Source organism: Phoca vitulina, unplaced genomic scaffold (genome assembly GCF_004348235.1).
Source record: "Phoca vitulina isolate PV1807 unplaced genomic scaffold, GSC_HSeal_1.0 scaffold2, whole genome shotgun sequence".
Lineage (NCBI taxonomy): Eukaryota > Metazoa > Chordata > Mammalia > Carnivora > Phocidae > Phoca > Phoca vitulina.
This window is the reverse complement of record NW_022589705.1, coordinates 40,811,154-40,835,692: the sequence shown is the minus strand read 5'-3', so window position 1 is coordinate 40,835,692 and position 24,539 is coordinate 40,811,154. Positions and strand designations below refer to the sequence as shown.

The following is a 24,539-nucleotide window of genomic DNA, read 5'->3' as shown; positions in this document are numbered from 1 at the left end:
GGAATAGGAAAGCCAAACAAATTTTTTAAAAATAAAAAAAAATAAAAATCAATGTCTTCCCACAGATCACTTCCTAGTAAAACACTGTAAATTAAAGAGGTGGTGATCTGTGTGATAACTTTGCCTAACCATAAGTAGTACACAGAGAACACAACAGTATAGAATTGAAATGAGAGAACTGGAAAAGAGGAAGCTCACAAGCATATTAACATAATACAAATATTTCACAGAAACTTACTTACTCTGAACTTGAAAAAATAGATTTAAAAACTTAAGTGTTTACTCCTATATTTTATATTCTCTTTAAACACATATTTCTGGGAAATGTTTTTGTTTAGACATGAATAGCTACCTTTTGTCTTTACAAGACTTCATCATCATCTGTGCTGAACTAAAAATTCAGTATGCAGGTGGCTTTTTTATTGATATAGAAATGACACCACATACAATGTTATTATATCAATCTGACTTAAAGAGCAAAAAGAATGTGTTTATGTAGTTAGCTACACTGCATAAACCTTTTCTTTCATGGCTCTTGGTAGAAAAATAACATCAGTAACAACCAAAATACTTACATAAATGCATATTTTATAGCCCATAATCAGACATTAGCTAAAGCAGTGAAATAATCTGCAAAGTTTTCCAGTGAATAAAAATAGAAGATAATTTTCTAGTTAAGCATAAAGCTCAACATAGGGCAAAATATAAAAATTGGACAGTGTTTTACTTTGGTTCCTAGCTCCACTGTTAACTCACTGTGATCTGCATTAAGCTAAAAGTCAAGATATACAAACACAAGGGGCCACTGGTCCATGTGAGTCTGGAATGGGTTGATAAAACTACCTTTTTCATTTTTTATTTTTTAAAGATTTTTATTTATTTATTGACAGAGAGAAAGAGAGAATGCACAAGCAGGGGGAGTGGCAGGCAGAGGGAGAAGCAGGCTCTCCGCTGAGCAAGGAGCCCAACACAGGGCTCAATCCCAGGACCCCGGGATCATGACCTGAGCCAAAGGCAGACGCTAACCTAACAGACTGAGCTACCCAAGCACCATTAGAAAGCCTTTTTCAAATAAAACAGAAACAAACAAATAAAACTCCTTCTAAATGGATGATAATATGCTGCCCATTTAATTATGATATCTAGGAAAATTTAATGGATTAAAGAAGCACTTAGAAAATACATTCAATCACTCCCTTTAGCTAGGATAAATATATTTCATAATCCCTTCCTGCGTATCCAAGAAAAGCTTTCTTTCTATGATCTTTCTTCTATGATAATGAGGTAGGTGTCCTGCATTGAACACTTCATTTCAAATGTAATTTCAATAAACTTACATTAAAAACTTTTATGATCCTCTTTTTAAATGATGCTTCTTTTTAAACCACTCACTTTCCTCAATGTGTTTCTTGCCATAATATACCATGAATACATATACAATTTGCATATTCCTCTCACTGATAGAACACTGGCTTATGCAACTCCCCAAGTGCTTCTCTCCTCTGATAATTATTTTTTTTTAGTTTTTCCAAGCAATTTTGGTTTGCTTTTTTTTTCCTTTTGAAACTCTTGTTTGTTATCTTTCCTGCTCCTATTTCCTCCTGTTGCTGCCATTTTATGTAATTTTGTTTGTCATTTAGTATTTATGACTTTGCCTAACTTAATTCATCAATTGTTTGTCTCAAATAAAATAAAAGAATCCAAGTTGAAGTTTAAATTACTTTGATCTCATCAGTTTTGTTTAATTTGTTTTACTGTGTAAAGCAATAATAGAGATTTTAATGAACACTGTCTTAGTAATTTCTCTGAATCCTCTGAAATGATATGATTAAATTGTGTCCAAGCTCTCATTTTATCATATGTTCAAGCTTAAAATAGTCATTTCTGTTCCAAGATTTGTTAAAACTCCTCAAGCAGCAAGACCTATTTCAAATCATGCTATGCTCACAAAACTTCTGTAGCCAGCCCAATGTAACCCTTTCCTCTTCTTAAGTTGCATAGTATGTGGGATTTTTATGCACCATCCATTTGGCACCATTAAAAACTACTTAGTAGAGTAAGTTATACTTTCAAATATAAAATTAGGTTTTCAATTCTTTGCAGGCAGGAACCCTGCTGTACACTTATAGACAAGCTATGTTCAACACTTAGAGTTTTTTTTCCTAATTCAAGAGACTAACCCTGACAGCTTCTGATTTAGTTGATCATAAGTAGGTCCTGGTAACTGAAGTGTTTAAAAACTCCCTGAAAGTCTGATTTGTAAATTAGTGTGAGATCATCAAATATCTTGTATAAATGACAAATGCTAGTAACTCCAAGTAATTAAAAAAAAAAAAAAAAACTCTTAAGATATAGGTAAATATTTAAAAGGAAGATGATGAGAATAAAGAGATTAAAAATTGTTTGAATTATCCTTGCATGGAATTTCAAAATGCTGCATATTTTGTCTGCATCTAAATTCACTTTACCTCTTGTCCAGACGTTAGCAGTATTTTCCTTAATGAAAGGATTAATTCTATTCAATTCAATTGGTTCATTCCAATTCAGTTTGGTTCAGTTGAGTTCAATTCAATTCAATCCAAAACAACTAAATTTGGGGTGCCTGGGTGGCTCAGTTGGTTAAATGTCTGCCTTCAGCTCAGGTCATGATCCCGGGGTCCTGGGATGGAGCCCCGTGTTGGGCACCCCGCTCAGCAGGGAGTGTGCTTCTCCCTCTCCCTCTGACCCTCCCCCCTGCTCATGCTCTGGCTAGCTCGCTCTCTCTCTCTCAAATGAATAAATAAAAAATCTTTTTAAAAAATTAAATTTATATCTCTCAGGCACTGTGCTATGCTATTGCAAATGCAAAAATGAATAAAACTACAATTCTTGCTTTTAAGTTGCTTGCAGCCTAACAGGAAAGATAAAGGCATTAATTCTATCCAAAATAATAAGTGTTTTAGTACAAATAGGTATTGTATTCTTACAGGCTTAACTTAGAGTAGGACTTAAGAGTGTTAATCAGTTTGCTTTATTTTCTTGCTGCTTTTGGATTTTATATATATATGTATATATGTACAATAGATATAATGTATATACATGTATAGCATACCTATGTAAGTAATGTATGCATATTTATGTATATATACTATTTACAAACTTACCCATGTATATAATTATACACACTTGCCAAATATAAATATATTTGGTCATCAGAAAGGAACAGGTATAAACAGCTGCCCTTCATAACATTAAAAGATGCAGCCCTGATATATCATCTTTAGATGATTTTGTAGATTAATGCATGTCCAGACTCAATAGAAGAAATGAGAATTATGGAATAGTTCAAAGAGAGATATTGTGGTCTTTAGAGGATCTGTAGATAACTATTGTGATTAGTTAACAAATTAACTATTATGTAGCTAAATGAGATGGATGGTTTTCAGCATCATGGGAAATGAAAGTTTCAGAAAGATGATGATAGAATTAATTTGTCAAACCTCAGTTGATGGCGTGCATTTATCTCTCATTCTGATATGCCTAAGGCCCTCACAGATTCCATATGCCTTGTAGCCCTTCCCCACAGGCTCCATCACTTCTCCTCTGGCTGCATATATGAATAGTAAAAAAGAGAAGAATTTTAGATTACTATTTATTGAATCAGATCCAGACCTCAACTTGGGCAACTCGGGGCAGCAGTTAGGAAGTGGTATCACATAATAAGCCAACTTAAACAATTAGAATCAAGATTTGGAATTTAAGTCCCATATATTCTTGCCATGACTTAATAAACCTAGGCATCAGAGACACCCAAGTTAGAAGGATCTGCATCATTTGTTTTAGCTCTCAAAAGGTGGTGATCCTAAATGGCTGGGTTTGTACTGTGGGAAAAATGCAGAATCCTTGTGTAGGAAGGAGGTGCTTCTAACAATTTCTACCACTCTGTAATTCCAAACATGCATCTCTAGTATTGAGGACAATTTTTAAAGGTTTTTAAACTGAGTTAAATCTAATTCACATTTTTTCACATTAGTATAGACCTTAAGTGACCATAATTATGGAGTCAAGAGGCAAATCAGAGAACTATATACAGCGAGAACAACAAGGAGAAGGTGGTCTAAATACTTTATGGAATTATAAAGGCTCCTCAGAGGTGCTGACATCTAAATTGAATTCTTAATAATAATATGATTTTTCACGGGAGGTATGGGCAAAAATAGTAGAAGCAGTCACTCTCCATATTACCAGACTGGGAAAGAACAATACACTATTTTAAATGCAGTTAAATGCAGTGGTAACTTCTAAAAATGACTCTCCATGAAAACAAATTATCTTGAAATTCACAACAATTATAGTCTACTCTTGACAATCCATTTTAAGAAGGGGAGTAAAATTGTAAAGAAAACACGATGTAATTTGTTCAAAATTCTAATTGAAAACATTAATTTTATATATATTTATTAAATATATATACATATATATATACACACACACTTAGATTATTAAACTTGAATATTGAGTGGGAAGGGTATGTTGTTTGGATACCATAAAGTAAGACACAAATCTATCAGGACATATGTTGACTATATAAAATTGGAAACTTGTGTTTATTATCAAAAGTATGCTGGCATTAGGATGTACTCAAACATTGCTTGCTATAACAAGTCCCCTAATAATTGTTTTTGGGGACAATAGCCCCTACAACAGGAAATCAGCTTGTGTGGCCCTATAAATTGTGACTTTCTGTTGATTCACCCAACCAAATATATGGATCCATTAATGGAGCTGTGAGTAAAAATTGACTTTTTATTTTATTTTTTAAAGATTTTATTTATTTGAGAGAGCAAAATGAGAAAGAGAGCATGAGCGGGGGCTGGGGGCAGAGGCAGAGGGAGAAGCAGACTCCCTGCTGAGCAGGGAGCCCGACACAGGGCTTGATCCCAGGACCCTGGGATCATGACCTGAGCTGAAGGCAGACAGTTAACTGACTGAGCCACCCAAACTGGTGCCCCCCAAATTGACTTTTTTGTACCCCCAACAGTTTCACACTAATTTAACCATAGCACTCCTTTTTAATTTCTATTCAGGACATTCAAGATTATATGTATATGAAATTTCAGCTGTGAAGGGAGCCAGTCTAGTTCCACAACTATAGTATAAAATGGATAAAAAATGTTAAGTCAGTGTCAGTTCTGATTGGTGGGATGCTGAGCTGGGCAATGTGAACAGAACCGGGATCATGAACTTCTGAGTGCATGCCAAAGACTGATGCCATTTTTGGCACTGATATGATATAGGACTGCAGGAGGATGGCATGAGGGTGTATGGCATGATATCTATTATCACCATTCTTCCACTAAGAAGATACAGGAAGAGATGCTTGGACAGACTACTGAGATTGTTTCTGCTTAGAGGGACTAAGCAAAGAACCGGTCATATGGAATCACTCCGCAGGCTTTCTAACAACCACATGTTTTATAAATCCACTTTTTGAACCTTTAAGTAATTTGCCCAACCTACAGTATCAAATTAGTTTTCTGTTCATTTTGAGGAATCGCCACAAGTGGATAATTGGAAAGTGAAAAGAAAACTAACTCAATGTAAGTAGAACTATATTTGTTTCCCTCCTCTACTTTTTTTCTTTATTTGTTTGATCTTTAGAAGAGATCGGGTGCATTCAGAGTGGTATGGCCATAGATTATTTGTTTGACTTTTATTTTATTTTTTTTAAAGATTTTATTTATTTATTTGAGAGAGAGAATGAGATAGAGAGAGAGAGAACGTGAGAGGGGGGAGGGTCAGAAGGAGAAGCAGACTCCCTGCTGAGCAGGGAGCCCAATGCGGGGCTGGATCCTGGGACTCCAGGATCATGACCTGAGCCGAAGGCAGTCGCTTAACCAACTGAGCCACCCAGGCACCCCTATTTGTTTGACTTTTAAATGACAAATCTCAGGTATGGAAGTGTTATGCCTAAAGATAATAATTACTTATTAATTGAACTATAATTATAACATAGTGTTATTTCCTTATCAGGCCAGTTGACTCAGGAAGGGAGAAAGAAGGATAAAAGGAGAGTAGAAATGGCCTGCGTCGTGAAGTTTGTATTATTCTGATGGTTTTAATGCCCCAACGATATTTTTTTCTAAGTGGAATCTAGGCTTTATTATATGTACATTCTCATTACCAATCATGTATATCTCTATCATGGGACAAATGTTTTATTGCAATTGCCTGTTTACTTGTCTCTCTCTGGCCCCCATGAGCTCTTTGTAGTGCTTAGGGTAGTACATGCTTATTGAATGAATAAATGAATCAATCCACCAATAAAGAACTGAACTGACCATTGAAAGAAGCCCTATAATTTGGAAAAGAAAGTTTTAGCCAATGTCAGAGATGTGACTCATTCCTATTTATTTAGATTCTTTGATAAACTTTACTTCATGTTTACCCCACAACGAAGGAAGGCAAAGGAAAAATTAAGATCTTTGCATTTGCAGTCATAGTATATTGAAAACAAAAATAGTAATATACTATTTTCTTTAATATATCCTCACATTTTGAAATACACCTGTTTAAATTACTGTGAAATTGATTTTTTACCTTTACTTTCATTCTTATATATTCTCAAGTCCTATTCATTTTTGAGAATTAATCTAAATATTACCTCAGCAATGTTCAGATTCATAATGGTTATTTATAGTTCCATCCAACATACTTTAGATATTCTAGTGGAAAAGAAAGGAAACTTGTTTAATAAATAAGACTCTTACAAATTATGCTTCTTTAAATGCAAGAATTTATGCTTAAAAGGAAATTGATCAAATAATTTTTAATTGAATAGTTTTATCTTAGACAATACACAAATTTTCTTTTAGAAAATTGTGTTTTAGGGTCCTGGGTGGTTCAGTTGGTAAAGCGACTGCTTTCAGCTCAGGTCATGATCCCCGGGTCCTGGGATCAAATCCCACATCGGGCTCCCCCTGCTCTGCGGGAAGCCTGCTTCTCCCTTTCCCTCTGCCTGTCGCTCCCCCTGCTTGTGCTCTCTCTCTCTCTCTCTGTCAAATAAATAAAGAAAATCTTTAAAAAAAAAAGAAAATTTTGTTTTAACAGTAGGAATTTAATGTTTATTAAACACAAGGAGAAAGCCTAAATGTATACCAATTAGTAATTCTGGGTTATTGTTTAAAGCAATGATTCTCTTAATTGCTTGTCAACCAGATGTAATACATCAACAATCTAAACTTCCCTAAACTTTGGAACATATTAATAAGAACTCATTTACAGTGAAAGAACAATTTAAGTTTTAAGTGTAAGTGAACTCAGACTCCTAAATTTGATAAGAATTGTTCCAAGTGCATCAGTTTGATTTCATAGGATACATGTTCTTTATAATTTATTTGTTGGAATCATAAAGGTAGAAGTGTCAAGGTCAATTTTTGTATTTTTCATCTTGAAAGCATCCTTTTAAATATTTATGAAGAGACTAGTGTGAAATATAAATAGCAGATGCACAAGTGTAGATTGGGATAAATAAATAATATGAACCCAAAATAAAGGAATTCAGAAAGAATGTAAATAGGCTTATTGAAAGAGTATTAGAACATATCTATGTATGTGTTGAAGTGGTCTGATAAATCAGTTGAAAAGATGGAGATATTAACATTAGATTTAGGCAATTCAATAGAACATGAAGGTTGGTCAAAAAAGGAATAGTTGAAGAACTAAGGTGTTTACGATTTAAATCTACGGTGACATTTTGAATGAAAAACAAGTGAAAGAAAAAAATACTTACTATGAGTTATATATTCTTTAGAGAAGGCTTTTCCTTATAAGTTATAAATATTCCTTGAAAAGCTCAAATGGTCTTCGTAAGAAATTAACTATTTTGGGTCTTATTTATTTTATATTTTCCCTTAATTTTTAAAAATTAGTAGACTTTTCTGCTAAAAGTTTTACATTTATGGGAAAATTGAGCAAAAAGTACAGAGAGTTTGCATATACTCTTTATTATAAGCCCCCTCAGTCTCCCGTTATTGGCATCTTAAATTATTGTGGTACTTTTGTTATCATTGATGAACCAATATTGATATATTATTATCAACTAAAGTCCATAGTTAACATTTGTGTTGTATAGTCCTATGGGTTTTTCCAAATGCATAATGCCATGTATTCATTACAGTATCATACAGAATAATTTCACTACCCTAAAAAATCCTTGTTCTCCACCTATTCATTCCTCTCCCTTCCCTGCTCCTCCAACAACCACTGATCTTTTTAGTGTCTCTGTAGTTTTGCTTTTTCCAAAATGTCATATAGTTGCAATCATATAGTATGTAGCCTTAACTAACTGATTGTTTTCACTTAGCAAAATTCATTTAAAATTCTTCTATGAATTTTCATGGCTTGGTAACTCATTTTTAATTTATTGCTGAATAAATTTCCATTGCATGGATGTGTGTGTGTGTGTGTGTGTATGTGTGTATAATTTTTCTATTCATTACCTATGAAAAGACATCTTGGTTACTTGCATTTTTGTGATTCACATGCACAGCCAAATCATCTGTTGCCCTAGTGATTACCATAGGATAAAACTCTGAGAATCTGAACAATCTTCTTTTCCTCTTTACCACAATGTTTTCTTCTCTCTTCTCTTACATTGAATTCAAAGACACAAAAACCTTCAGGTAAGTAGGCACTTCACTTTAAGCAGTCTTAAAATGGTGCTCCTCAAAGTATGCCTCAGGTAGCATCTACCTGAGTGATTAGAATCACTAAGTGTTCATGTTGAAATCCAGATTTGTTGGCCCTAGTACTGATCTACTGAAAAAGAATTTCTAGGGATGTAACCCTATTTCTATTTTTTTTACATAGCTCCTCAGGTGGCATCTACACTCACTAAAGTTTGAGAAGGTTACCACTTTTGTAATTAGGTTGTGTTTTTGATAATAGATGAGATAACCTGCTTTTTGAACTTTTGGAAGTCCAGAACTGGGAAGAGTAGGATTCAATCTTGAGCATTTAGCCAACTTAATGTAGAAAGAAGTAATTTTCACAGAAATATACTCAGTAGTGAGGAAAATATTTCCTGCTTCCATGTGGATTCCCTCCAACATCCCTTAGGAAAGAAAAGTAAGCGATGTTATCCTGGGTCATTTGCTTATTCCAGCCTTTTCTTCACCTTCCAGAAGGCATGCAGGAGGATTACTCCACTGCCCTCAACCCATGACCTAAACTCAAATTCATAAAAGTGACTTGTAGATATTGTTCCTTTGTAGGAAATTGTTATAGTTTGATAACATTTAATATTTTAGGTATTGGGATTACCATTTCCTGAATTTTTATGCTGTTATCCTACTTTTTTGGGGGGTGAAGGGGGACAAAATTTATTGCTTCAGAGTATAGCAAAATTCAGTTAAGTTGCTGATTGGATTTTCAAACTGACAGCACAAATTGTAGCTTTTGAAAATCAAAGCTTCCATTTGTAAGAGCCAGCCTTTCTGAAAGAATAAAAATATTTTTGAAAATCAAAAGGAAAAATCCTAAAAATTAATGCATCAAATTTATATCCTAAACAGGAAATTGGAAAAATAATGCAAAATGATATAAGAACTAGTTTTTCTTTCAAGTGGTACAGGCAGTAAACACACACACACACACACACACACATACATACACATACTGGTGTAAGATTTGAGATAGTGGAGACAGAAAAAGAAAGAAGATCAGGGAAAAATAGATTTAGATGTCCTTAAGAAGGTCTGCAGTCCTTCCCATCTCTGACCCTCTGGATTCAAAGTATGGAAACCATGGATTGTTTTAGGGAAATTTGAGAGAAGGGAGAGCTTGTGCCTTATTTCCCAAGGCTACACCTTGGGAGACTGCAAGCCTCTTAAAGAAGACTACCCGGTATGGTGTTCAGGACTATACTGAATACTTGGTCTTCAATACCAAGCATTGAGGAAGTCAGCTGCCTGGGCCAATGAGCCTAAAGGCTGCATGTCTGGGGACAGCAAAGACTTTCTGATTTGAGGGGATGTGTGTCTCATAATTGCTAAGAGAAAGCGGGTGCAACTGGAGATGTCTGGCCTTCAAACAAGGAAAATGCAGAATGCATAGAACAAGTAACCAGAGGCCCCCACAGAATAGCAGACAGCAAAAGCCATGGCAGCATATACTGATGAGGAGAGATAAAGGGGAGTTTTATCTATGGGAGGACAGAAATGTCCATGAAGTCAAATTATCTACTTTTCTAGCTATATCTGATAGGTATGGAAGCCCTCCCTCTGGAGCTTAGATTACCTTTGCTGAGAAAAAGGTGTGGGGAATCCTAAATTTGCCTTAGCATTTACTTCAAAAAGACAAAACTGTTCGAATATTCAACTATAATAAATGTGAAATTCATACCTGTTACATTAAAACTATGTCCTCTGGAGTTGAATTTCAAGATCGAAATCTTTATCTTCTACGTATAATTATATTATACAAAAGAAATACATAGTTAAAAATCAGATAACTTTTCTTTCTATGTTTTCCATTTTTTCTACATCATACCCTGAGTTCATTTCTATCAGGAGAAATATGCATAGGCCAAGAGAAATGTCCCCCATGAAGTAAATGGAAGGCGAATGAAAGAAGAAGAATGGAAAACTTTAACAATAATAATATCTAGCTTGAACTTCAGAAATATATAGACCTAGAATTGATTCCAGACTCCTCCAGCTACTAGCAAACCTGGATTTTCTCATCCATTATATAGGAATAATATATACCCTGCAGAATCCTGCAACGTATGAGGTATAAATGACAAAATGTATATAAAGCACTCAGACTAGTATCATCACACAGGAAGCATTCAGTCTTATTCACAATCTTGTTCTTGTCATTCTTATTTTATGAATTGCCATTTGTAGAACTCCATGTCTTAGATTTTATCTATGATGGTGTTCAACATAATCAACACATGGTAAAATTTAATCATGGTCTATGTTGAGAATTTCTTCTTATAATTTTGTACTTCTAATATAGGCAAAACTTACATTTATTTCTATTAGTAGCATGTCATAGGATGTGGGTTCCCATTATTTATATAGAGAGATGAATTCTATCACCAGTCACTCTTTTCCAACTGGCATTACTTTAACTCAGGGGAAAATGATTAGAAAGAAGCTCTAGATAGTTTTAATAGCTGTTTGTGAACCTCAGATGTAACTGAACCACTTTCTAGATTTACCTGTTAAAGAAATGGCCCATGAAGCTATGCATGGGTAGATAATCAGTTGATGAAGGTAAATAATCCTATTGAAACATTTACTATTTATTTTTGATACAGCTGTTTTTAAACAGACTGATTAGTTCCCTTTATGATTTCACCCTTGAAAGCACAAAGTGTTTTGTTCTTTGTCATTGTTGCGTGACATTCTATTTGGCAGTCAGCTTATTTTTAGCCAGACTATCAAAATATTTTTCAACTGGACTGTCATTGCACTTGAACTTGGAATCTTGTAACCTGAGGAACTGCACTGAGGAAAAGAAGAAACTTCTAACAAATGGGAAATTATAAATCTAGACCAACCCAAACTTGCACGGGTAATTATTCTTATATCCTCAAATGTAACATGGTTCAATAGTAGTTATAGATAATTAACATATCATTGGAGTATCTGTTAATTTTTACATGGAGGATATGACAATGTATTATATGAAACTGTTGAGAAGATTATCTGAACTCAAATTATTTTTCTCTGAAAGATTTTTAGAGAAAACAGAAAATTTCTTACAAAACTGTATTCATTGTTAGGTAAAATGTTCCTAGGAATACTGCTGAATATAGAGATTTTAGAATTATATCTTAAAAATCTAGTATTTGAAACCTAAAAACTTTTGTCTATGAACTAGAGATTGATATAATTAAAATGCAATAAAATCAAATGAAATAAGTCAAATACATTCTTTTATGTAAATATATTATCCAATATCAAATCGGTTCTTAATTACTACAATTGAATATGATTGCATTTTAGATATAAACATCTGTATTTTAAGCTTACAATCAGTAATTTAAATGAAGTATTGTAGAATTTAGAATAAAAACCTCAGTTTTAATTACTTGTATGTTATGATCTGTGTCTACAGTTTGCAAAGTACAGCTATGAATCAGTCCCATTTGTTTTTCTTTACTAGATGAATGGAAGAAGAAAGTCAGTGAATCTTACGTTATTATAATAGAAAGATTAGAAGATGACCTGCGGATCAAAGAAAAAGAACTTGCAGAACTAAGGCACATATTTAGGTAAAGTTCTCAGAGTTATTAGTTCTTGGTATAAGTATCTTTATTAATTATCTTGTTTTTAGATACATCTATATTTAAAAACACAACCCATAGAATCTCGGATGTTACCAGGCATGTTAAGCCTTAAAATATAAGGTTATCCCTTCTTGACCATTCATATAGCCCCTAAAATGCAAATATCTTATCTCCTTAAAAAATGACTTGCATGCTCCCATTGCTTAAGTTTAAAAAGAGAGGCAAATAAGGGCTGACTTTTGAATACAAGTGGTTACTGATCTGAATAATCTTCCCTGGAATTAGGTCTTTCTTGTAAGCCATGCCAGCAACAAAAAGCAAGATTTCTCTTCCCAAATGGTGGTAGAATATTGGCCATGTTGTTCTTTTTCAACTACTAGGATAAGTCCAATTTTAACAAACCTTCTGGTCTCTCGACATTGAAAGGCTGTCATTTAATGAAACTGAGTATCATTCTGCCCCTGAACAAGCATATAACACTGTGTAATACTGGCTTTAAGCTTTCAGTGGGTTTTGTATCATGATAACAAGAGAAAAATAATCTGGCATAGTCACAACCTTGGGAGACACAAAATGTTCAGAATAGACCCTTAAACACACAAGCAACCTTCTGGAGAAATTGAATCTGGCATTGAGAAACTATATGCATATTGGAGGGTCAGTTTAAGTTAACTGTCTGACTGAGGAAAAGTTCCATGTAGGCCAATTAGCCATGTTGACTTTTACCTGCATTATTCATCATATGTACTCGTGACAAAGAATTTCCTCTATTTTACTTGGAAAACAGGTGTGAAGCAGTAACCAAATGACATATTTTTCACAAAAACTTTCAGCTATAGTAAATATACAAGGTTCACATAACTGGGAATTAAAGTTATCCATGTATAATATAGTTTATATGAAATTGTCAGTGGGTTAATAAGGCTTTTTCAAGTGATTAATTTATAATTTAGGAAATAGTTGATTCTCTGTGTTAATTTGGCCCAAAATGATAAATCAGCATTGACACTAGTGATGAGATACCCTGGGCTGACTTTTGCAAGTACTTGAACATGATCAGTTATGGGAAAACATTTCAAATTCCTGTAGAGATTTGACTGGTACTGATATAATAGATTTATACATATGTATTTATTTTGTTGGAAAAAAGATACAAATATAGAACTTAATCATAAATCCTCTAGCTCTTACTGACTCAGATAAATATACTGAATGAAATGTGGTTAAACTAGAGAGATTTTCCTCAACTTCATAAAGTCAAAACCTCATTTATTAATTTATTTTTTTAATTTAAGAAGTACTGTGCAAGGGCGCCTGGGTGGCTCAGTCGTTAAGCGTCTGCCTTCGGCTCAGGTCATGATCCCAGGGTCCTGGGATCAAGTCCCACATCGGGCTCCCTGCTCAGCGGGAAGCCTGCTTCTCCCTCTCCCCCTCCCCCTGCTTGTGTTCCTGCTCTCACTGTCTCTCTCTCTGTCAAATAAATAAATAAAATCTTAAAAAAAAAAAAAAAAAAGAAGTACTGTGCAAGTAAGTCAAGGCTAATTTAAATAGACATACCCTTTTAAGGATTAAGCTTAACAATGGGCTTGAGATGTAGGTCTTCTCTCATACTCAACAACAGACCATTATTTTTACAGCTCCTGCTATAGCTGACTTTTCCTACATTTCCACTATATGAATAAATGTGACCTCCTTTTTACTAATTAGTATTGGGGTAAGAGGCAGGAAACAGTGTCAAGGACAATATAGTTCAGAATTTATTGTGCCAACTATATTCAAGTTGTTATTCGAGCCACATCAAATACAAAACATTAGGTAATTCTCACCATGACTCTGTGTGATAAATATGAATTCTGATGGATGATAAATTGAGGACTAGAGACATAGTATCTTATCAAGATCATATGATCAGTAAGTGCCAGAACTCTAATTTGTAGCAAGGTCAGACGACTCTACAGAGAGAGGTCTTCCTATTACACCCTGCTTCCTGCTCCAGGAGTTCATAATCTGGTTTAGGGGAAAGACATATATAAATAACTCACAGAAGTCTATGACAAGTGCTAAATGGAAAGAAAAATAAAATGGTTTCAAATACAAAAAAAGAAGATTTGGGGATCTTTATTTATTCATCAATTTTAAAAAGCATTCCAGATAAAAGGCATAGTTAAGTAAAGATACATAGGCAAGAATGGATGAGTACCGTGGAAAGTCTAGAGGAGTCAAGAAAAACTAATGTCTTGACCATTTTATCTAAGTTGAATAAGAAAGTTATGTCAGTCAGTGTAACAGTTTTACAGTGATACAAAAATAGTTTTAAAGCCAGTTTCTTTTATTTACAAACTATGTATCCTTGGATATATTATTTAATCTCATTGAGCCTCATTTCCATCTGTAAAATGAGGTTAATAATAATGATCTCACGGGATATTTGCAAAATGATGTCAATTAAATGTTGAGTTGAGGGCCTAACACACAGTAGGCATGGAATAATTGGAGGTTTCTATTATGGTTGGATAAATAAAGGCAGTTAGAAAGACTGAAGACTTTATTATCTAGTGGAAGTAACAAATAGTTTATTAAAAGTTAGAAAGTAAGAAAGTTAGGGTTAAATGTTTTAATATGAAAATTTAAATGTTTTAATATGTTTTCAAAAGTAAAAATGTAAAATGTTAGAACAATTCAAGATGATGCCAAAATCTGAAATATAACTTTTAAAGATTGTGATCAAAAGGGATTTGGCTACAGTACTAGAAGACTCATCAAAATAGATGTCAATTTTCCTAAGAATAATGGTAGGGCATTTTGTGGAAAAGAAGACTGATGGCCTAGTGCTGAAACCTTTAAGGAAATGACAGAAATGTCCCATTAGCTAAAAGCGATAGTAATGAAGCTGAGGAGAAGATTACCCCCAGCCTAGAATCATGTTTCTCCAAGGGCTAAGAACCTCCTACAGTAGAGTAACCAACAGTGCTTGCTAAAATTTTAGATTCCAATTCCAGTCCATATCAAATGAATCAGAATCTCTGGGGATGACTTCCAGAAACCTGAATTTTTAACAAGCTCTTCAGGTAATATTTTTGTATGCTAAAAATGATACTTCTGCTAAGGTTTAAAAACTACTTCTAGAAAGATATTCAAGTTGCACTGAAAACTCTGCCTGAGGTGATATTGGTGAAGGGATGAGGAACATGAGAACAGAAAGCTGGCAACTAGTATGGTCTACAGAGATTCAAGGGAGCAAACAAACAAACAAATATAAACAGAGTACTCTGATTCTATCAAGCAGATGGCATCATTGGGAAAGAAAGTCAGTCATGCCTAGGGCAAAGTTCTGAGGATTTTCTTTTCTCTAGAATAAAATGATGGATGACAGGAAAGAAAAGAATGGAGTGCTGAGAATATAAATTGTCTTACTCATTGATTCACACACCAAAATTTTAAGGCGTTTGGGAAGATGAAACATAATATTGTATGAGATCACATTTGAGTATCTAGGACATTTTGGGTGTTAAATAAATGTTAGAGTCTTTTTCTTTCTCATCTTTATACATGCCTTATATAATGTAAGGAGTACTTCTGTGATGAACTACTGTGTTATGCCTCATGACATCAGGCTTTCTCTAAACATGTAGATAAGAGGAAAATGGTAAAGATGTCTAAAAAGAGGCATTTAACACCAGAGTCACAGGTGGAGGATCACTGGTATAAACACATATTTGGGAGGTTTTTGGAGTTTTTGTTGTTTTTATTTGCTAACAAGTTTCTTTATGGCATTCAAGGTAGATAATAAATCCATTAATTAAAAGAGATTTTCCACACCATTGTGCACCAAGGCTTCTGTTAGCTCACATACATAATCTCCTGGTATAACTTTCACCCACAATATAGCATACAGGAAGACAGTACTAAATTTTTTTTAAAATGTTTATTTATTTATTTATTTATTCATGAGAGTCAGAGAGAGAGAGAGAGAGAGAGGCAGAGGCAGAGGGAGAAGCAGGCTCCCCGCCTAGCAGGGAGCCCGATGCGGGACTCGATCCCGGGACCCCGGGATCATGACCTGAGCCGAAGGCAGACGCTTAACCATCTGAGCCACCCAGGCGCCCGACAGTACTAAATTTTAAAAAGATAAAAAGAGCTAAACCGTTATGTTTCTTATGCCAATTTATAGCAGCTTTGGGATAAAATCTTGGTAGGGTAATGAAGGTGAAAGGAATTGGAATGTTTTCTCATGTTCCACAATAAAATTGCATTCACTCATAACTTCGGACATTTGTTGAGATAATAGATGGAAGATAGGAAGAGATGAAGAAAAAGAGAAGGCAGAAGAAGGAAAGACAGAAGTGGTACATTGGAATACCATTGTCTGTATTTCCTCCTCTGTGCTTTCTCTAATCTTTTTGCTTATCAATATAATAGCACTTACTACATGGTGTTGTCTTTATCCATTTATAATTCTGTCTAACCACTAGTATATGTGTTCACTAAAGGCAGCTTCTTTGTCTTATTTAGCTTTATTTATATTTGTGTTTATTTGTAATACCTATTTGTATAGCACTTGAAAGGAAAAAAACTAACAACTTAGTGCCCACCATATTTTAGTCATGCTACTTAGGTATTTTAATTTGCATTAGCTCATACAATCCTAACTGTATATATGTAAAGTGCTTTAGCACAATGATTGGCACATGGTAAATGCTCAAAAATTTTAGTTAAAAACTAATCATCATTGTTTATGTTAACAACCTCTGAGGTAGGCATTTGTTGCAATTGCCATTTTATACCTAAAGAAAATGAGGCAATCAAATTAAATTGGCTTGAACTAGGATAAACAATTTGTATGATTGTACTGGGATTGTATCCACTTGTATTTAATTTCAAAATGTGTAATTTCATGATCTTTGTTCTCAATCTGGGAGGGAGGAACAAATTATCTTCCAAATATCTTCAAATTATCTTCGAAATATTTTTATTTTCCCTATACCACTCCACAATTTTGCTATATCCTGTGTATTAGAACTACCCCTGGGGGTGGGAGTGGAAGACTATATTTTAGTCCCCCTCCCCTACCCCTGGGGAAACATGTACCTCGCCCACGATCTTTGAAAACCACTTACATGATGGCCCTCCACATGTAACTTTTAAAAGCTTTTTGATTAAATTATTTTGTTTCAATATGTTTTTAAGTCATTAGAAATTTTAGAACTGTATTCTGCTAATTTAATTGTCAGGGCTACTCTTTATCTGCTTAATCTGCAATATGAAATTTGACATCACTGAGGAGGTTCCAGAGAAGTTATATTGTTCCAATGCCATGCTATTTCAGCAATAATCAAAATAACCCTATTTTTTTTCTCATTTTAAATCTTATTTTGTCATTGAGTTGATAATAATATTCCACTTTGAAATTGATTAGGTTTAATAAATAAACTAAAATAGAAGAATGCTCTGTTTCATGGGCAAGCAGTTGTAATATTTGCATGCTAAAAATGTACAGAGGGGGAGGGAAGAGAGAAAAAGTATATATGCCCTTCCTGCTCATTTTCTCCCTGAAAAGTTCCTCTGGGCCCAGCTGCAGTCCAACATACCTATCTTCCAAATGAAATATCTTCCAAAATTCTACTTTTTCAAAGCCATAACCAATTATGAAATTTAGCTATTGTAAAATGAATAGCTCCAGAAAGATGGCAGGCTGACCTTATCTAAAATAGTGAAATTCTGCATCAAGTTGAGAAGTAGAATATTGAGGGGGGATATGTCATCTTATAAAATTAAAATAGTGTGAAAGTATTATTTCGCATGTTTGGTTAGTGCATTGTGCTAATTAGTAATGAAACAAAAACAAACCATCACAGCAACAGAAAGACAATTCACATTGCCCCAAGACTGCCTACCTTTTTATTTCTTTTCTTGCTTGTCTAGGTAAAACCAGTTATGAATAATAATTGTACAATAATAGCTTGTGGAAACCTTATGAAGCAGCTTGATCTCAATTTCTCTCTTTGTCTTTCAGTCTCTCTCTCCCTCTAGCTTGCTACCTCACTAGCTCTCACTATCTTTCCTCCTTTTATCCTTACTCTATTCTTCCCTCCCATCCCATACTGCCTCCATCTTCCCTTTCTACTTCTGATCTCCCTTCTCAAATGCAAGGCAAAATAATAAAATTGTTAAAATAATTAATATAATAATATCAATGCTTTATTAAAAATAATTATTATAGCAGCTAATGTTTATAAAACTCTTGCAAGATCTAAGCCTCACAATAAATTATTATTGTCTCAATTTTATCATCCTTAGCTATTCTTCCTCTATCTGCCAACATATTTCAGCAATTATTTATTGTATGATGAATGAATAAATATACTTCATGTTAAGTTTGCTGATTGGATCTATATGATATTGGACAAATACATTTCTGGGTATTTCCTGGGGATATACCTTGGGAATAGATCTTATTGATGATTTTTTTGTTTCTGTTGTTTGGTGGGACAGGAATCAGAAACAGCCACAAAGAACACGTAAGAAGTTACAAGGGGGAGGAGTTAAGATGGTGGAGAAGTAGGGGGACTAGGGGCTTTCCTCCTCTCTTGAATACAGCTGTATTGAGGTCAGATCACTTGGAACACCCAGGAAATCGATCTGAGGATTTTTAGAAGGATTTCTACAGTTGGAGGAAGAGAACATGGCAGGTGCAGGGTGTGTGGAAGTGAACTGGGAAAGAGGAAAACTGCCATGCTGCAGACGGAGGGAACTCTTTCCACAGGAGAGAAAGGGGCAGAGGTCGAGAGGGGTTGAGAGAGTGGGGCGTTGGGTTTGCACAAGAAGAAAACCTCTCAGACCACAGCCTGGGGAGTTAGGGGACCTGGGTGGTGCAGGTTTTTTGCAAACAGTGAATATAGCTCAGATTCTGAGCTTTTGGAAGTGTGTGACTTTTGCGGAGAGTTGCTGTAGCTTGTGCTCCTGGAGAGAAGAACAGCTTTGGCCCAGGAGCATGCACAAAGTGGAGTAGGGATCTCAGAGGTCGCACTGGGAAAGATTGTTCCCGTTCCTGGAGTACATTTGGAAGAGGGTATATATCCTCTCCAAGGACAAAAGACACTGCAGGCACCAGCAGATGGCCTTTCATCGGCAGCAAACAAAAGTGTGCACAGAGGCTGGATAACCTGGTTGCTGCTTTTCATGTTGGCAAAGCATAGAATCCGCACACTGCACAGGTGGGGAACTTTTTTTTGGGACAAAGAGCACTAGTCAGAGAGCAGCAAGCCTCTAATCCAGAAGAGGTAGCAGACCAGAGTGGTGCCACTACTTTAAGATTTGGACTTTTGTATCCCAGCGGTGCCAGCAGGACAGCTGGGCGCCACGCATGCTGATGGCCCTCACGTTTCCGTGAGGGCTTCCTGAACAGCAGGGAGTGTGAGAACCCCCAACCAAAAGGAGAGAGTGGGATGTTGCCATTTTACCCCCACTACCAACACAGCCAGGCAGCAGAGAACAACACAGCGGCCCCTAGGGAAGGTGGGAGTGGCTTTTGTCAAACCCCACCCACCCTATGCTTGGCAAGTGCTTTTTTTTTTTTTTTTTTTTTTTTTTTACTGAGGGCGGAACTAACTGAGCCAGCGCAGTAAGCCTCTTCTGGAGAAGAGCAACTCAGGCAGCACACCACATGCACCAAGTGTACTGAGTGTACAGTGCCTCACGGCGTCCCCTTCAGTTCTGCTGGAAATAAGACCAGGCTATATATATCTTTTTTTCTTTTACTCTTTTTTTTTTCCTTTGGAATCAGACTTACAGTTTTTTTTGTTTGTGAGTTTGTTTTTTCATTTCCTTTCTCTCTCGTTTTTTTTTTGTTTTTTTTTTTTTGGATCAGGCTTCTTTCTTTTCTTTTCTTTTTAGGGGTGCCTGGGTGGCTCAGTGGGTTAAGCATCTGCCTTCGGCTCAGGTCATGATCCCAGGGTCCTGGGATTGAGCCCCACATCGGGCTCCTTGCTCAGCGGGGGCCTGCTTCTCCCTCTCCCTCTGCTGCTCCCCCTGCTTGTTCTCTCTCTCTCTGTCAAATAAATTAATTAATTAAAAAAAAAAAAAGCCAGAACACAATAGCAGAATGCACACAGCATACACCAGAAACACTTCCCAAAGTTCCAGGCCCTGGAGAAAGTATGACCTCTTTCTAATTTTTTTTTTATTTTTTAAGATTTTATTTATTTATTCATGAGAGACAGAGAGAGAGAGAGAAGCAGAGGGAGAAGCAGGCTCCCCGTGGAGCAGGGAGCCCGATGTGGGACTCGATTCCAGGACTCTGGGATCATGACCTGAGCCGAAGGCAGATGCTTAACCATTTGAGCCACCCAGGTGCCCAAATATGACCTCTTTTTAATATATCATTATTCTGGGGGCACCTGAGTGGCTCAGCAGTTAAGCGTCTGCCCTGGGCTCAGGTCAGGACCTGGGATCAAGCCCCACATCCGGCTCCCTGATCAACAGGAAGCCTGCTTCTCCCTCTCCCACTCCTCCTGCTTGTGTTCCTCTCAAATAAATAAATAAAATCTTTAAAATCTTTTAAAAAAATTTATCATTACTCTGAGGTGCAAGAAACAAAGAAGCTTTCATAACACGCAAAAGATAAAAACTTAGCCAAAATGACAAGACAGAGGAATTCTCTCCAAAAGAAAGGTTAGGAAGATACCACAGCCAGGGACTTGCTCAAAGCAGATATAAGCAGTATATCTAAACAAGAATTTAGATCAACAGTTATAAAACTACTAGCTGGTCTTTAAAAAAAAATCATTGAATACACCAGATAACCCTTGCTGCAGAGGTAAAAGACCTAAAAACTGGTCAGGCTGAAATAAAAAATGCTATAGCTGAGATGAAAAACTGACTGGATATAATCACTGCAAGGAATGAAGAAGCAGAGGAGAGGACAGGTGTTATAGAAGATGAAATTATGGAAAATAATGAAGCTGAAAAGAAGAGGTAAAGAAAGCCATTAGATCACCAATGTAGACTTAGGGAACTCAATGATTCCATAAAGCAAAATAATATCCATATCATAGGAGTCCCAGAAGAAGAAGAGTGGGAAAAGGGGGCAGAAAGTTTATTTGAATCAATTATAGCTAAGAACTTCCCCAATCTGGGGAAGGAAACAGGCATTCGAGTCCAAGAGGCAAGAGAACTCCCCTCAAAATCAACAAAAACAGACATATTATAGTGAAATCAACAAAACTACAACATATTATAGTGAAACTAGCAAAATATATTAAAAAAAAAAAAAGAGAGAGAGAGAATCCTGAAAGCATCTTGGGAGAAAAGATCCTTAACCTACAAGGGTAGACATATAAGGCTAGCAGCAACACTGTCCATAGAGACCTGGCAGGCCAGAAATGATTGGCATCATATATTCAACATCTAAAGTGGGAAAAATATATAGCCAAAAATTTATTCAGCAAGGCTGTCATTCAGAATAGAAGGGGAGATTAAAAGTTTCCAAGACAAACAAAAACTAAAGGAGTTTGTGAACACTAAACCAGCCCTGTAAGAAATATTAAAGGGGACCCTTTGAGTGGAAAGAGAGAACAAAAGTAACAAAGACTAGAAAGGAACAGAGACAATCTATAGGAACAGCAACTTTATAGGTAATACAATGGCACTAAATTCATATCTTTCCATAATTACTCTGAATGTAAATGGACTAAATGCTCCAACAAAAGACAGGTTATCAGAATGAATGAAAAAACAAGACCCATCATTATGCTGCTTATAAAAGATTCATTTTAGACTCAAAGACGCCTCCAGATTGAAAGTGAGGGGGTGGAGAACCATCTCTCATGCTAATGGACATCAAAAGAAAGCCAGAGTAGCCATCTTTATATCAGACAAACTAGACTTTAAACCAAAAACTGTAATAAGAGTTGAAGAAGGATACTATATCATAATAAAAGGGTCTATCCAACAAGAAGATTTAACAACTGTAAATACTTATGCCCTTAACTTGGGAGCAAGGTCAGGACCTGGGATCATATATATAAATCAATTAATAACAAACCTAAAGAAATTCATTAATAACAATACAATAGTAGTAGGGAAATTTAATACCCAACTAATAGCAATGGACAGATCTTCTAAGCAGAAGATCAACAAAGAAACAAGGGCTTTGAATGGCACACTAGACCAGATGGACTTAATAGATATATTCAGAACATTTAAGCAGCAGAATACAAATTCTTTTTGAGTGAACATGGAACATTCTCCAGTAGAGATCATGTACTGGGTCACAAATCAGGACGCAACCAGGTATAAAAAGATGGAGATCATATCATGCATATTTTCAGACCACAATGCTATGAAACAAAGTCAACCACAAGAAAAAATTTGGAAAGGCCACAAATAAAAGGAGGTTAAAGAATATCCTACTGAAGAATGAATGAGGGACACCTGAGTGTCTCAGTCAACTAGTTAAGCGTCTGCCTTCAGCTCGGTTCACGATCTCAGGGTCCTGGGATGGAGCCCTGAAATGGGGCTCCCTGCTCAGTGGGGATCCTGCTTCTCCCTCTCCATCTGCCGCTCCCCCTGCTTGTGTTCTCTTGCTCTCTCTCTAGCGCTCTTTCTCTCAAATAAATAAATAAAATCTTAAAAAAAAGAGAGAAAAGAATGAATGGGCCAACAAGGAAATTAAAGAAGAAATTTAAAAAAATACATGGAAGCAAATGAAAATGAAAACACAACAGTTCAAAATCTTGGGGATGCAGAGAAGGTGGTGTTAAGAGGGAAGTATATAGCAATATAGGCATTCCTCAAGAAGCAAGAAAAGTGTCAAATACATAACCTAACCTTACATCTAAAGGAGCTGGAAAAAGAACAGCAAATGAAGCCTATATCCAAAGAGGGGAAACAATGAAGATTAGAGCAGAAATCAATGGTATAGAAATCAAATAAACAGTAGGACAGATCAATGAAACTAGGAGCCAGTTCATTAAAGAATTAAGAAGATTGCTAAATCCCTATCCAGACTTATCAAAGAGAAAAGAGAATGGAACCAAATAAATAAAATCATGAATGAAAGAGGAGAGATCACAGCAAACACTGAAGAAATACAAACAATTATAAGAGAATATTATGAGCATTTATAGGCAAACAAATTAGGCACTCTGGAAGAAATGGATAAATTCCTAGAAACATATAAGCTACCAAAACGGAAACAGGAAGAAATAGAAAATCTGAACAGACCCATAACCAGCAAAGAAATTGAGTCAATAATCAAAGATCTCCCAACAAACAAAAGTCCAGGGCCAGATGGCTTCCCAGGGGAATTCTACCAGACATTTAAAGAATTAATACCTATTCTTCTGAAATTTCCAAAAAATAGAAATGGAAGGAAAACTTCCAAACTCATTTTATGAGGCCAGAATTACCTTGATTCCAAAACTAGGTAAAGACCTAACAAGGAGAATTACAGACCAACATCCCTGATGAACACAGATGCAAAAATTCTCAACAAGATACTAGCTAATCGGATCCAACAGTACATTAAAAGGATTATTCACCATGAACAAGAAGGATTTATTCAAAGGCTGCAAGGGTGGTTCAACATCCACAAATCAATCAGTGTGATACACCACGTTAAAAAAAAGAAAGGATAAGAACCATATGATCCTCTCAATAGATGCAGAAAAAGCATTTGACAAAACACAGCATCCTTTCTTGATAAAAACCCTCAACAAAGTAAGGATAGAAGGAACATACCTCAACATCCTAAAGACCATACATGAAAGACCCATAGCTAATATTATCTCAATGGGGGAAAATTGAGAGCTTTTCCCCTAAAGTCAGGAAAACAACAGGGATATCCACTCTCACCACTGTTGTTCAACATAGTACTGGAAATCCTCACCTCAGCAATCAGACAACAAAAAAGAAATAAAAGGCATCGAAATCAGTAAAGTAGAAGTCAAACTTTGACTCTTCACAGACAACATGATACTCTCTGTGGAAAATGCAAAAGACTCCAACAAAAAATTGCTAGAACATATACAGGAATTCAGCAAAGTCGCAGGATATAAAATCAACACACAGAAGTCCTTTGCATTTCTATACACCAACAATGAAGCAGCAGAAAGAGAAATCAATGAATTGATCCCATTTACTATTGCACCAAAAACCATAAGATACCTAGGAACAAACCTAACCAAAGATGTAAAAGATCTGTATGCTGAAAACTATAGAACTGTTATGAAAGAAATTGAGGAAGAAACAAAGAAAT

The 24,539-nt window shown here is 35.6% G+C and overlaps 1 protein-coding gene across 1 annotated transcript in view; it reads left to right on the top strand.

The window, feature by feature from the left end:
• Nucleotides 1-24,539, top strand: part of LOC116645655 (serine/threonine-protein kinase TNNI3K) — a 322,413-nt gene that overhangs the window by 7,245 nt on the left and 290,629 nt on the right. The window contains exons 2-4 of the mRNA XM_032426036.1: nt 5,531-5,579; nt 11,409-11,565; nt 12,160-12,268. Of these exons, the coding sequence (XP_032281927.1) occupies nt 11,526-11,565; nt 12,160-12,268 (149 nt within the window). The 5' untranslated portion in view covers nt 5,531-5,579; nt 11,409-11,525. The remainder of the gene's footprint in view (nt 1-5,530; nt 5,580-11,408; nt 11,566-12,159; nt 12,269-24,539) is intronic.